This window comes from Actinia tenebrosa, unplaced genomic scaffold (assembly GCF_029948245.1).
Source record: "Actinia tenebrosa isolate PJP-AT-01 unplaced genomic scaffold, QUT_ActTen_1.0 PGA_scaffold1__47_contigs__length_23844297, whole genome shotgun sequence".
Taxonomy (NCBI): domain Eukaryota; kingdom Metazoa; phylum Cnidaria; class Anthozoa; order Actiniaria; family Actiniidae; genus Actinia; species Actinia tenebrosa.
Window position 1 is genome coordinate 8,512,709 of NW_028292578.1, and position 16,359 is coordinate 8,529,067.

The following is a 16,359-nucleotide window of genomic DNA, read 5'->3' on the forward strand; positions in this document are numbered from 1 at the left end:
AAATGTTGTAACGTTGTACCTAAATTATTTCATGATATTTCATATTAAATCAATACTTATTTACCCTGGCATTTTTTTTTTTCTTTTCTGTTTTTTGTTGTTGTTGTATAAACAAAGTGAGCCCGATAATCGTCAACACAACTTCAAGTCAGGAGATACGCAAAGGATCGAGTCACACTCTCTATTGTAATGTTGAAGCTCAGGATGAAGACATCAATGTGACTTGGCATAAAGTTGAAAGTGGTCAAGTATCCGGTAGTGGTGTATATACCATACCATCTGCTACACATGCTGATTCAGGTTCATACGAATGCAGAGCTAAGACTGGTAATGAGTGTGAAGTGAAAAGTACCATGATAAAACTCGCTGTGATTTGTAAGTATTTTATGCATTATTTCTACTGAAATATCCTACTTTATCAATAACATACTTAAATATTTACGTTTTCCCCAGGGAACTAGTGATGCTGGAAAATAACAAATATATATACGAACTTTCTCAGTAGTAAAAATATAATTCAGTGCATACATTTTATGAGCATTTACTTGCATAGTGGAATAATTCTGTTATCTGTTACAAACATTGCGTGCGTGGGCAATTAGCAAAACATTTTTAATTTGTTTAATACAGTTCTATTTACCTCATTGAACAGTCGAGCAGCTTCCAGTGACAACAACATCAATGCGACGAAAATGTCTGTCACCTGAAGTACCACATTTTATCTAAATAAGTTTATGTGAATGGAGTATGCCAGAAAGCGAAATTACTATTTCTTGTAGTTTACAAAAATTTTCCAAAACTAGGTTTTCGGAATTAATATATTATATATTAAGCATTGCCGTTGGTTCTACATCTTATCTCTGGAGCGTTTATACAGTCGAGCGTAAATCTTACTCTTCGACGTCTTTTGACATACTGAAATTCCTTTATCAATGCAAAGGCATTACTAAGGTGTTTCAGATTGAAAAAATATTTACTGGAATGTGTATTTTTCAAACTACATCTCAGTGAATATGATCGATCAGTTGGGCAAACACCTAGATATTTACCAGGGACCGCTTGTGCGAAAGGCGAATAGCGCTATCCAACAACGGATAAATCCTTATCCTGTGGATAAGTCGATGCTGTTATCCAATAAATTTATATGTCCATCGGAAAGCGCTATCCACCCTTCGTACAACCGGGCCCAGGGTAATATTCAGATATGTTAACCCATCAGTTTAATTGTATCGATGATGATGAGGATGGTGATGATGATAATGATGACGATTAGCATTTAACATTATTATTGCTGTTGTCATTGCTAATATTACTTATCCTTTTTATTGATTTTTCCTTAATAGTATTATAAGTACAATTTTAGACTTGAATAAAGAGTTTTTCGCGCTGTGATTGGTCGAGCGACCGGTGATTATGAGACGATATTCACTGCTCGAGCGGTGATTATAAGGCTTTTCAAATTCTGCAAGAAAGGAAGTAATACTAAAACGCTTTTTAGTAACGTGAATTTTGTCTTTTCTTTGATTTTCAAGTCTAAAATCATACTAAAACAATTATACCCCTCAGGCTCAGTGATTATGGTGAATGTTTACCTCACCCCTCGAAGACTCGCGGATAGGTAAATATTAACGGATAATCACTTCACCTTCGGCGAATAATTGTTAAGGTATTAGATAATTATTGGATCTCGATATTGATAATACTTAGTTATTGGTGTTGTTTACATTATCACTTTTATGGTTTCATTTGTTGGTGTTGTTATGTTATCCGTATTATCAATATTATTATTATCATCATCATCTTCATAATTATTATTATTACTATTATAATTATACAGCTTCTCATTAATCCCATATACGTAACTGTCCAATTATTTTCTTAATTGGACAGGTCTTGTTGATATGGGATAAATTAGGCAGCTATATAATTAATAGGTAATGGGATTTCATGCTCCCCAATCAAGAAATAATTAGACTCGAAAAATTCCTCTGACTGCCAAATTGGACTCGGCCTACGGCCTCATCCAATTTCGTCAGTCCTCGGAATTTTCCTCGTCCAATTATTTCTTAGAGTCCTATGGAGTCCTATTACATATACTTATTGTATTAGTATTATTTCTATGATAATATAACTCAAATATAACTTTAGAAAGAATAACACAAATAATCTAAACAGATCGGTGCTAGAATTGAAATATGATTGTTCAGGCCCTTCCCTTTTGTTTTGCCGCAGGGATTCTGAAATATTTTTTCCTTGAAGGTTTTTATTTGCTTTGCTTTTCCTTTTTAAGTGCCTTTTATTTCTTTTGTTGTGCTTTGTTTTCTTTTCTGTTTGGACAGATAAAGACAGCTTACCACGAGTAAAAGTACTACAACAAGAAAATGGATGGTAAAAAAATTTCAAAATGGCGGGATAGTCGATTTATTTAGTTATTTTCATTGTTATTATCTTGTGATCGTTGTTAAAAAATATTATTCTAATATTAAGGGCTTTCACTTTTCTCGCTTATTCTATTCCAGATCTTTGAGATAAAAGCGTACGACTTATGAGATTACAAATTTTAAACTTATATGAAGTAACATCAGCTTTAGTGCCTTAAATGTTTAGTCTGTCCCTATGGAATTCCTGCTACCTGTCATACGTTTTAGGCCACGTACGGTTTTCGTTAATAAAAAAAATTGTTAGTCCATGTGTACCACTTTTAGCGTTATGGCAATATGTCAACATTTCAACATTTCAACTATTCATTATTTTCTAGATGTCCAACAGCGTTTATTATTCCGTATCAATAATAATATGGCATGGTTGTTGAGCGTGACCGTGTCTGACGGACCAGAAAAAATATTCATAAAACAGCTGATATTCTGTCTCTTCTTACCGTGATTCACTTGTCCTGTTGAAGATGAAGCTTGGATTTCTTTTCTTCATCCTTGTGCAGCTTAGCATATTTTCTCCAACCGGTAAGGAAACTGTTGTAGTATTCTAAAGAAACTAGATAACAAACTTAGAAGAGTATATCTGAATCATACTTAGTTTATTTCCGGGTGATTCATTCGCTTAATGCGTCAGAAAATGGAAGCGAGAAATATGTGGCAAATAAACTATGAGTAAAACTTAGAAGATCCTAAAAATTGCCAATTTGTACTTGCATCATTTGACTTTATGGTTACAGAAACTAAAAATTGCTTCATTGTTCAAGAACTTCATTGAAATAACAGTTGTACAGTTGTACCTCTATTAATACACTATCTACGATCTCGTAAATTTGTCCCCAGCCGTATTTACTGTAAAATGAACACCTATCCAGCGGACAAATGTAGTAAGCGGACGCACGCGGACACTAACGAGTCCATTTGTTAATTAAAAAAAAAAAAAAAAAAAAAAAAAGATGCGAAGAACGGACACCAGATATTGAATAATGACAGTTAACTAACACTGTGTTTAGGTTCAACCAACACATCTGAACAGATATTTCCAAGGTCCCTACTTTAAATTCGCTTCTTCGTCAATTTTGTTATTGTACAATTGAAAGTTTTAAAGCTATTAACAGATATATTGCGTGAGTTAAGCAAATATCTGTCGAGCGGACACCTTCTAGTAAGCGGTCTTAAGGATGTCCGCTTAATAGAGGTACCACCGTATTTGGTGGATACCAGCTCTACTTAGACAGAATGTAATACCTTGAGTCCGCATAACTCGTCAGCGAAATAAAAATACATATTGTAAAAAGAGTGACCAATATCTACATTGATCCAATATGCTGTTCAGTTTGGGGACTAAACCACCAATTCAGATTTCCATATCTTATACACCTATACCTACAAGGATTTTAGATTTAGGTTTATATAATAATCGAAATATTTTAGAATCACATAGTTATGGTAACATTTTTTATTTGCTGCTTACTCAATTAATCTATATATTTACAGAAGAAGGACTCACTTGGAGGATTCAACCAGCCTCGGCTACCGGGATTCAAGGCCAAAGTGTCAGCATGACTTGGACTGCTGATCTAAATGGAGGTGAAACATGGAACTTTGTTAAAGTGTACCAGCGAACAAGCCAAGCTGACAAAAAACATGATATGATAAAGAAATTAAAGTTGGCAGGGAGGTACCTTTATCCTGAATATACCAGCCGAGATGCGGATCTGACTTTAACTGCTTCTATGAATGGTACTCTACTAACATCGGTGTTTACATTGAAAAACCTGAACCGATCGACGGATGAGCGTTTGTACTATCTGCGAATAGCCCATACTACTGCTGGAGGCGACAGCGATGATTCAACTGACTTGAGACTAACAGTCCTTGGTAAGTCCTACGTTAAGACATGATTGCAGAAGCCGCTGTTTTAAGGCTTGAACTAAAAACAGGCGGTCAAGTTCATGTTACCACCGTTGCAAAGTAGTGTTTGGGAACGTTTTACTATTGATAGAAGATAGAAGCAAATGAAAATTAAAGGCAGAGCACAGAAAAAATAGAGAAAAGTAACAACCGACTTTTTTATTTATTATTTTGTCCTTTTAATCCCTCTCACCATCTAGAGTTAAAAAAAGGTAGAGGTAATTTATTTTACTTGGAATCTGCAGGAAGCTAGTGCTTGCCCAATTCTCCCGAGCCAGGGGCTTGTCTCAATAAAAATTTAAAAAATTTTTGTATAGCTTCATTTTTTCAAAGCTAGTAGTACGCTAAACAAAAATTACAAAAAAAATCTTATTATGACTTATCATGAAATAAGGTGTTTAAGTGTTCGAAGGTCGCCCTTTATCCCCTCAGACTATCATTTACAGGTATTTAAAGCCAAAGGTACACAAAATTGAGAGAAGTCGAAGCAGACGTGGAGATCCTGCATTTTTGTTTATAAGTGTCTAAATGGCCTGGTAAATAAACATATGAATTTACAAATGAATAAAGAACAACATGAAAATAACACCAGAAATAAAGACCATCTAAGACTCCCCAAAGTAACAAGGAACTGGGGAAAACAAAAGTTTGAATTCATTAAACAAGGACATTAGGAATTCAGAAAGTATTAATATCTTTAAGAAAAGAGTTTTTTCATATATTATTCAATGATTTTTAGATATATTAAGTTTGTTATATTTTAGCTATATTTTATTAAGTAGTGGTTTACATATTGAAGAAACAATGAAATAGTCAGATAACAGACACGGATTTGTTGTCTGTCAGTCTCATTGTTTCTTTAATAGCTTGATTTTAATAACTATTTTTTCTCTTTTATAGATTTAATATTTTAGATTCTCTATATTAGTTATAATTTTAGGTTTTCCGTTTATTATATATTATTATTTTAATGAGGTCCTTTTTGAAAATCATAATTATGAAAAAGTTATCTCAATAAAGATTATTATTATTATCCTGACAATTGAACCATGGACCTTTAGTTCCGAATGCCATGCACTAACTTTATTTTCCAAAAAAAACTTTCTTTATTGTGCTTAACGGTACTTGTCGATGTTTCCAATTTTATCGTTTTTGCTTGTTCTAGTGCCTACCACAATAACCAGTCCAAACCCAAGTACTGTCACTGTTAAAGAAACACAGCCTGCACAACTTGAATGTACTGCAACTGGTAACCCCGCACCCAGTTTTAACTGGACAAGAGATGGTGTAATCGTTGGCACAGGAAGCCCATACACTACACCACCGGTTACACCTAACGACGACAAAGCGTGTTACTATACTTGTGTAGCTTATAATGGAATCCTTGATACCAAGACCGCTAACTTCTGTCTAAACGTTCAATGTAAGTATAGACATTTTTAAGGCAAACTATCAAAGTATCCAATCACTTTTGTGTAAACTTTACTTTTTCAAATACAAGAACAAGTATTTGTTGGAATTAATTTAAAATTAGTTGCTTTTGAAATTTTCTTTTTTCCCTCTTGTTTCCATACTGAATTTATTTTTCTTATTTCTTATTCCTTGTTTGTTTGTGATGAATGCACAATTTCATGTAAAATAAAAGTTCGTCCTCACGAATTTGTAATGAATTGCACGTACTATCAAGATCAAACTTTGATAACGACAGTGTTCCATTTCTAGACAAACCGAAAAATGCAACAGTTTTGAGTGACAGATCAACAGTTTGCCAGAATGATAAGGTGAATCTGACCTGTACATCAGGACCAGCCAACCCAGCACCCAGTAGTTACGAGTTTTATGACAATGGTGTTCTTGTTGGAACCAGTGCATCCAACGTTTATGAAGCTAAGGCTACTGCAGGCTTACCATCTGTAAACAAGTATGTTTGTGTATCAAGAAATCTTCTGGGACCCTCCTTGGAAAATAGAAGTGTGGAAATGACTGCAAAAGGTAGTTTTATAATATTTCTTTTAATTTCCGAAGAACGGATAATCGCCAAAAAGCCCGACGAGCAAAAAAGTAGTGTTTAGATCGCTAACTTTACCCATGTCTATTGTACATTTGATTTTTGATAAACTTTAGTTTTGTATCAATAGTCCCCTTCACAGTTCCCTGCGCCATCTTCCCTGCGCCGTTCGTCTCGCTTCGAAGCAAAGGCACGGCTACTTTTCAAGATGGCGCAGGGAACTGTGAAAGGGACTTTGTCGAAATTTTTACAGCTGAGCTAATGTTTTCTATTGATAACTTCCAAATAAGTTACACGAAAGAGACTTCTGATTGAAGTTTATCATATTAGACGTTTTTCACAGGACGGCTAAATAGTTGATTATCTCCTATAGCTTTAACTAGCTATAACTACAGCTTTTTCAAAGCAGATTTATTACAATTCATCTATCTTTAATAGCGTGTTATCATTTTTATTATTTTATTGTTCACATTTTTAGTGGCGCCAGCAATAGTTACGTCACCTCTCTCCACGACTCTTTTGGAGGGAAGTTCTTTCACACTATTTTGCAATGCCTCTGGAGTACCTGCACCAGACATCACGTGGACCAAGGTTGGTGGGAGCATTGTTGGTAGTACTGAGACATTTACCATAAGTAGCGTCACAAGAGGACACGAGGGGTTCTACAGATGCACAGCAAGCAACGGCGATGAGTGCAGCAATGTCACTGCTGACGCAAATGTTGTTGTAAACTGTAAGTCTTACTATACAATTGTCTGTTACATATGATATTAAAAAAATTATATGAATGAATTCTACTTGATTAAAACCTGCTTCATAGAAGATTAATACCGGGCAATGATGTGCAATGAAGTTGTGAGCTTGTATCACGAGTATTATTTCAAATTGAATTTTCCATTAACATCATTAATTAATTATTTTTATGTACGCCAGAAAGTACTAGTATACAGCCAACATGATTACAAAGATTCCCTAAATAATATCATTATCAAGACATTTTGAGTATGTTACAATCAAGACTTATACTTTTTGATAACATCTCATTATATCTCCCATTCTAGACAAACCAGAACTCACAACCCTGACCAGCACAAAGAGTGAGGCCTGCCTTAATGACACAGTTACGTTACAATGTACAACAAATGCCAATCCACCAGCACATGAATATCGCTTCTACTTGAATGATCAGCTTGTACATACCAACATGTCTGGAGTCTATCAGTTGAATGTTCCACAAGCAGGTAATAACACATACAAGTGTGAACCAAAGAACACTGTTGGAGCTGGACAGAATGAATCGGTGACGATAAGCACTAAGGGTAAGAAACTCTTGGCTATGAAAGTAAGTTTAATTTTCTGTATTTTGGCTTCGATAGAGTAAAACGTTCAATTTTAGCTGGATTTTCCGTGTTTGATACTCTGATCAAAACGTAAACGTAACGTTGTACCTAAAATATTTCATAATATTTCATGTTAAACGTTCATATCTTTTTTCAATCAATATTTTCTTATCCTGGCATTTTTTTTTTTGTATAAACGAAGTGAGACCGATAATCGTCAACACAACTCCAAGTCAGGAGATACGCAAAGGATCGAGTCTCACTCTCTATTGTAATGTTGAAGCTCAGGGTGAAGACATCAATGTGACTTGGCATAAAGTTGGAGGTGGTCAAGTATCCAGTAGAGGTGTATATACTATACCATCTGTTACACATGCTGATTCAGGTTCATACGAATGCAGAGCTAAAACTGGTAACGAGTGTGAAGTGAAAAGCGCCATGATAACACTCACTGTGATTTGTAAGTATGTAAGTAAATGGTCGCACACGGAGCCAAGACCATCCCCCGCCTCCTTTTCAATATCTTTAGATGATTTCCACTGATTGTCCTCTCATTGATCCTCTTATCGTAACTGTCTTCTCATCTCCTCTTATCAGTCATAAATCGATGATCCCCTAAAATGTTTAAAACTTTACAATGAAACTATATAGGAATCTTAAAACAACTGATCCTCGTGACTGAACATGATTGATAACTAGGCATTGACAATTGCCTTTATATACATCAGCCAAAGCTACGAACGTAAGTCACGTTGTCAATCCACAATGATTGAAGAAATACTTTGTGTTTTAAAAGACAGTTTTATGTTCTGAAAAAAGAAAGACGCAGCACAAAAATTTCATCCAACTCGTTATCATAGTAGCCATACTTTACTGAATTGAATCGATAACAGTTGTTATCACCTTTTAATTAAGTGATTTGTAATCATCGGCAGTCGATTTACTCAAATATATACGTTTTCCCTCTTAGCACCTCCAATCATCAGCAACATCATAGTGACAGATAACAGTATAACAGTTACCTGGAATAACCTGGTTTTACCTCATAACACTATAGCGACATGCTTGATATATGTGATGCAATCATTCCATGGTGTCAACTGGATAACGTCTTCAAACACCAGCAATGAAGATTCAATAACATGTTCAATTGCCGGGTTGAAATCATCTACCTTGTATCGTATTCAGTATTTCTTACGAATTCACAAGAACTATGTAAATGGAACTATCTACATAGGAACTTCTGCCAAAGGTATGTGGTAAGAATGATTGAGGTAAAGTTTTTGTGGCATTTTACTATGATGGTGGTTCTCATAATGACTCATTCCACTCAGCCCATCATCAATACAAATATACAAATTAAATAAATCTCAAACTTTTCTTGTTTAAAGTCAATAGAACAGGAGCAAGTTCAAACCATTCAACATGTGATACAGGAAAAGCTGGGAACATTTTATATGGGGTGTCATCTACCATTTTTGCAGCTGTCATTGCTGTTGCTATTGCAGTTATGGTACTTTTCATATTGGCTATCGTATGGATGCGACTTCAAGGTTCGTTTGATGGCTGTTCATGAACCATTTAGCATTATTTTTAAAACCTAAAAAAGGAAGGAAGAAGGAAGGAAGGAAGGAAGCCAGCTAGGAAGGAAGGAAGAAGGAATGAAGGAAGGAAGGAAGGAAGGAAGAAAAGTCTAAAAATTAACGTTTAATTTTAATATCGTATTCTTCTTCTTTTCTGAATTAAGTTTTCTCTTTTTCAATATTTAGACATACGAAACGACAAAAGGTAGGTTCAAACAAAGTAAAAATAAAAAATAAAAAGACAACAACAGAAACAACAACAACAACAAAAAAGAAAAACAAACAAAGCAACAACAAACAAACAGACACAGATTTAAACAGCCTCGCTTGGTATACATCATTTTGTTTTTTTAAATAGTAGTTAGCAGTTGTAAATGTAAAATTCTGAATGAAATTAAGTTCTATTTTTGAGCTAAAACATTTATATTTTCAATATTTTTTCTTTCAGAATCAAAAGAAAAGAAAAAGACCAGGTAGTGTGATTCAGTTTGTGCAATACCATTAAATACCATGTGCATTAATGTGCGTTTATTGATATCATCAAAGTAATTTTAACGCATATATTTAAGCATAAACTGATTATGCACGAAAGTGCTTTAATATTATCAATAGTATTTGTTATTTGCATTATTATTGTTTCTTACAGACTAAAGTTTCTCTCCAAACTTCGTTAACGAATACGACATCTTTTGATACTAAGACTGTTTACGAGAACGAGGGTTTTATTTCCGGCCAAACCAAACCAGATGTAGATATGGCTCTGTACGAGCAAGTACAAAATAGGGACCGGGTAATGAATCTAGGTGTCGTTGGACCGCCTTCCTTTCTCATGGAGAATATACCAGGAAGACAAGCAAGACATGAAACCGAGAACCAGGTGCAATCACAATTGAAGGAGCCTTCTTATCAGGCACTGGATCAAAGAGAAATGGCTGGTACTAAGGGTGTTGATGTTAATGAAGGGTCTTATGGACATCTGTTGGGATTTACAAGGAGTCCAGATAATACTACTGCGGCTGCGTTACCTCAAGACCAAAACCCTTACCAGGCTATTCAGCCTGAGAATCGGTCCACACAATATCAGTCACTTCAACACATGCATAGACCTACATTTAATGTGTAAGATTTAGAGAGATGACGCAATAAGAATAATTATACCTCTTTACCTTGAATTGGGTATAATGTTTTCGCATTTCAGACCATGATGGCCACCTGTCATTCCCTATGAATTTATTAAATGCTTAATTAAAAAAGTGACACGGGGCCTGAAAAGGGAAAACAATAAAGGTAAAGAGGCCGGTCTATTGGACTCAAAATGAGAAGGAAAGGTTGACTTTTTGATCTGTTTTAAAGCTCATATAGCTAATGATGTTATTCGCGCGGGATCTCTGTTTTGTTAAAGGTCTTTTTTTTAATTTTGGGCTTCCTTTGTCAAATGCCAGGTTTCTAAGCTAAATTCAAGATGGTGGACAAGTTAGTTGTTTCATTGCTATAGCATCTGCAAGTTTTGATTCATATTTTCGACAATATAAAGCTTATTCAAATGGAGGAAAATCCCTAATAAGTAATTTATGAAGAGTCTACGGTCACTTGACACTCATAATAACATTAACATCAGGCCACCGGAAACGGTGACATGAGGTCATCTGATATTCTCGAACAATCGTTGACTCACGAGGAACACACGTTCATATTGTTACCGTTCTTTTATATCATTTATAAGCATTTAGGACCTGATTACTTCTTTGTTGTAAGTACTTTATGATTCAATGGGACTATTATAGCATGTTAATCACGAATTACCATTTATATATCATGTATTTGTAATCATTATTTTGTAGAATCACTTCTGCATCGTCATCGTAATAAAATAGACAATACGAGCATCGAGGGGTAATTCTTCAATCTATGTTCACTTCCCAATAAGGTAAGCTTAACTAGTATGGATATATAGAGTTCATGGCCACGCGAACCCCAATTTTATTTGGGGCAAAGTTAGATATGTTTACTTATTAACCGTACCAGTGTTACCATCTATATTATTGCAAGCATTCGGTATGTATGGTTGTCAAACAAGCCACTACTAATGGCCATTTATTGAACTAGCTTTGTTCCTCCTTCAGTTGGAATTATTTTCCAAATAATTCTTACAGATTAGCGATTCTTGTTTATTTTTGTTTTTCTGTTTTGTTTTGCATTTCTTTTCACGTTCTTATTGTTGTTTTTATTGAAGGGTTTGGGGTTGGGGGTGGCGAGGAGTGGGGGGGGGGGGGGGGGGGGGGTGGTTTGGCCTTTGGGGTTCCCATTAAACGTTTAAAGAATGCATGGTTGTTACCCTCTCCCTTTCACTAAGTAAAAAATCCATGCCCATCCTATATTAAGTTAGCAAAACAACTAGCTTTCATCAAAATAATAAGATTTGTCCCTAAACAAAGATCGAAATCCTCCCGTATCTTCCCCAATACTTATAAGGCTTTGGGGATATATTGTATGTAGGTGGTATTTCAATCAAACATCTTAAAATGACTTGAATAATGCATCTTTGATATCTCTAAGATGCATCACTCAAATCATATATGCTAATAAAAAGATTTTACCATTCAACTATTTACTTCATGTAGAATCAATGCTGAAAATATTGAATTAGGTGTCATTAGCACTTTAAGTTTAATTAAATGTTGTATGCCAAACACCAAAAAGATTTCACTTCACATCGATAGCCAAAAATAAAGTACCTATGTTTAACGTCGGTATTTCCTTCAAATTCAACTGCTATCAATGGAAATGGACAGTGCACACTTTACTCCCTTTTTCCATAGATGCTCTGTTTTAAGAATATTCAATGCTAAGGCTGCACGGAATAGACTGAGCCGGAGAGGTTGAAACAGACGTAGAGATCCTGATGATCTAACCATTATATAGTCTCTTGTTTTTGAAGTCATACAACCAGAACGTCATAACGTCATTCTGCCACTATTGCTCTGAATGTAGAACCATATTTATCTTTTAAGAGTTCAGTTTAGGAACTATTGCAAAAATGACGTCACAAAATGAATACGCAATATTCGACTTCCATTATATGCAAATCGAGGCACAGTAACGAGGTTTCGTGGTAAATCGGTTGGGAAGCTGGTGTATACTTGTCTATCAATAAACACATGTTGTTGTATAAGTGTCTTCCGTGTCTTGTAACTGACTTGTATCCTTCGGGGTCAACGGCAGGGACACTCGACATATATCAGATACATGTTTTATATATGTGGCCCGTTTCTTAGGAGTTCCGGATATTCTATAGCCGGGCTAAAAAGTAGTCCAAATCACTTTATAAAAATGTCGCTTTGGTCATTATTTATTGGCCTTTAAGCTTCGAAACAGATAAGATCATAGTTAATAACTATGATAAGATTTACATTTGCATATCAAAATATCCCATGGCAGAAACCGAGTTAGATGGGGATGAGGAGGAGAGGCAAATAGCAATACGAGAAAAAATGGTTATATCCCTTAATTCTTATATTGCATTCTAAAAATATGTTAAAAGTTGAGGCAGACCAAAGAAGCGCTAGCGCCAAATATTTCAGGCATTAAAGGATTGTTCCAGTCAGTTGACTCGTAACCATTCCTAGAACACTAACGCCGCATGAAACACACTAGACATAAGAACATAGCGGCAGTAGAACATTCTCGTTTAATTGATTTCGTTATCAAAACCATCAGCACGTGTAATTTACGCAAGTCAAGTATGAAATGAGCTACTATATTAGATCGTTAATGTAAACAATAAAAAATAATTGAGAAAAGGCCCTTTTCGATATATTTAATTTTCTACCGTATCCCACAGTCTTCATCAGTCAAGTCTTGACTAAAGAATACCGGCGGAAGGGATACGGTCGAAATAATAAAAAATCCTAGAACTTTGCTCTGAATCCAATATTTTTGCTCTTAAAAAAATGAAAATTATTTCATCGTTGTTCTTAAGTGATCTTGAATACGTTCTCACAGACATTGGCACTGCTTCGCTGTACACAGTGCAGTTAACATTTCCGATTAAGAAGCATGTATACGTTTGGTTAAAAGTATTCGTTAACAAACTTCATATGCGAAATACTTAAAAGCTAATACTTAAGGTTCTTTGACACTGAGCACATAGTCTTGCGCAAGTTCCTGTTAGTGATTATGTTATATTGGACACAACATGCTTACAAAGGGCTACCGGAGCTGAAAGCTATTCTTATTGAAGAAAGTAACCAGGTTAACATTAAATCAGTGCTAATTGAACCATGATATTAAATGAATGAATCAAATTGACTTTTCTTTGATCACCTTGTAGTAAGAAAAGCAAAACATTTTTATTGTTTCTATCGTTCACCTTGTTAGATTAGGTCATCAAAATATATTTTCGCTTTACAGCGCACACGTCATTCATGGTTAATGTAGTGCCTCACCTAGTCATGCAAGTATTAAACAAGACATGGACAACCATTGAAGTCCCTTAAAACAGTAGCTTGAAAAACTTAATAAACGATCTCACTGGCAGAAATTCATTTTTGGGAATTTGGCAATTTCTAGGTTTCTTTGTTTTCTAGTGATGATATAAACACAAAATGAGTGATTTCGATATGAAGTATAATTAATGCAGGTTTCATGATCGATAATAAGCTATTCCGAGATTGAGGGGGGAAAAATGGGTCGATTTGGTATTGCTCTGCATTGTGGGGCTGTTTTAGGGCACGAAATAGACGCCATCTTGAAAATATATCTCTAAAACAGTCCTTCAATACACCGCAATGCCAACTCGTCCCAGGTTTATCCTCAACCTCGGTATGGCTAATAACAAAAGATTGTTTCGTATCTGTTAGGCTGTCATTTCTCCAAGTTCTCCATTGACACTAAAAATTACCATTTTTGGTAGACAAAACAAAGATACTTGGATTTCCATAACATAATATAATCCAGCATCATTCAAGGTGTTATTAGTTGCTAACACTCTTAAAAATAACGCTGCATGACGAGAACTTTTTAAAATTTAATTGCTTGGTGAAAAATTTTGTTTCCTAGGCAATGAATAAGGATGTTTTGTGATAGTGTAGACATAGTAGTTTATGAATATTCGAGGATCACACTTTTACAAGTCGAAAAGGAACTTTCTTGTTTTGAAGAGATGAAATAGCCTATCACTAAATAAAAATAAAAATCAAGAGAAGATGAAGAAGATGTGAAATACAAATGCAAATACATTCCCCGCAGATGTTTCCTTCAACACCTTTTCGCAATCCACTTTAAATTGGAAAACATCACATTCCTTTTCGTTGAGTCATACAAAAAAATAAAAAACACACACACACACAGAATCGAAAATAGTAAATTCATTAAACGCTTTATCCGAAACAACTGAGTATTAGCGAAAAACCAATATTAAAATGTAAAATGTAAAATAAAATGAGTTTTTCTTCGCCGAAATTGATTTGTCAAATCTAAGTTAAGAAAAGTATTTTTTAACCTTCCTCAACATGCAATGGTTCTGGCTTTCCGAAATCTATCGTTGTCAGGGCTGCAAGCTAATTTTTCGTGTTTCTTTTCTTCATAAACGATATAACAGTATAAAATTCTTGTAAGACAAAACATTTGACTTTTTTCTAATAAATTTTATAATATGAAATTGCAATTGTCTTTTGTCGAAACTTCGTAGAGTTCAAAATTTATTGCTTATAACCCATTGAAGCTCCCCTAAAGTCAAAAAAAATAAAAATAAAAAAAAAATTGGAAGACAGAGAGATTGACATCTTAAGTCTCTCACAAAGGATTGATATTGCAATTAAACTTCTGGCCAATAACCTTCTGCGATATCCAAGGGCGAAGACCAATGATTGGGCTGTGGTATGAAAAACATTTACCACATGCAGAAAAATGACGTCAACGTTATCGAGGAATGAAGGTTCATGCTGATGGGAGAAAGTTTTGAGGGTGGAATTTTAAGTTACAATAAAAGTAGAAGAAAAAAAATTCTTCTGAGATTCCGAAAATATTTTCCAAATAAAAGAGCAAAAAACTACAACGTCATACTAAATAGTTTGATAGTTCCATAATGTTTACCGAACTGAGAAGTTTCGTACTGGGTTGACCGTTATCAGACATAAATTAGGGGCCCTTGAGCTGGCTTCTTTGCAACTTCCTCGATCATTTCAAGGACTGATAAGAAGGATAATATTTGATTTGCAATTTCTAAGGAAACCATACACTATATATGTTATCCACATTTTATAAAAAAAAAGTTTAAGCGTAAGTCTCAGGTTCTGTCTCGATTCAATTTTCAACTACACAACTAATAAGCAAAACATAAAATAAAAGGTTAAAGGATAAAAAGGTTAAATTTTATACCGTCAAAAGATGAAAAAACTTACTGACGTTTCGGACGGTAGTCCTTCGTTGGATTAAAAGGACTAGCGTCCGAAGTTTTTTCATCTTTTCAGGGTGTAAAATTTACCCTTTTATCATTACTGTTTCATTAGAAAGACCGACGCTGCTCACACTAGTTTTTAGCTAGTTATCTTTTCTAAGCAAAACATAGATTGCCTTTTTTAATTAAAAAGGATCAAACGTTATTCGTTCACAGCTTGTGAATATTCACTTTTTATTATAAACAAACAGGTCTTTCGATCAGATATCTTTTCATCTATGAATATTTTGTTTTGTAATTATTTTAATTAGAGTCTTATTTTTAGGTCGAGTTGTTTTGCCTTTAGGCACTTTCCCATTGATTTACTTGCTTTACAAGACCATGGTTTCTGTCTGCGTTTCTTAGAACGGTGTTTGTCAGGGCTTTCGACACTATTAGTTTATAAAATATAGCTTTATTATAATGTTATTTGGTTCTAGCCGTATATAAGTTTTGTTCGCAATCGAATTTCAATATAAAAAAGCTTAACAAACACAAATAATATTTTAATACATATTACTCTTTTGCTCTTTGAATACTCGCAACAGCGATACGCCGTTTGATCATGAGAGTCACGACAATCAAATACAAAATGTTTTAACTTTTTCAATAATGAATAGTGAAGTAAACAAGTTGTATTGGTTTG

At 34.6% G+C, this 16,359-nt stretch overlaps 1 protein-coding gene across 1 annotated transcript in view; it reads left to right on the forward strand.

Moving 5' to 3' along the window:
- Positions 1–11,436, forward strand: part of LOC116292399 (hemicentin-1) — a 30,448-nt gene extending 19,012 nt beyond the window's left edge. Inside the window, exons 13-19 of the mRNA XM_089032431.1 lie at positions 7,897–8,154; positions 8,665–8,946; positions 9,086–9,247; positions 9,464–9,482; positions 9,726–9,750; positions 9,924–10,396; positions 11,119–11,436. Coding sequence (XP_088888557.1) covers positions 7,897–8,154; positions 8,665–8,946; positions 9,086–9,247; positions 9,464–9,482; positions 9,726–9,750; positions 9,924–10,396; positions 11,119–11,143 — 1,244 coding nt within the window. The 3' untranslated portion in view covers positions 11,144–11,436. The remainder of the gene's footprint in view (positions 1–7,896; positions 8,155–8,664; positions 8,947–9,085; positions 9,248–9,463; positions 9,483–9,725; positions 9,751–9,923; positions 10,397–11,118) is intronic.
- Positions 11,437–16,359: the final 4,923 nt, after the last annotated feature.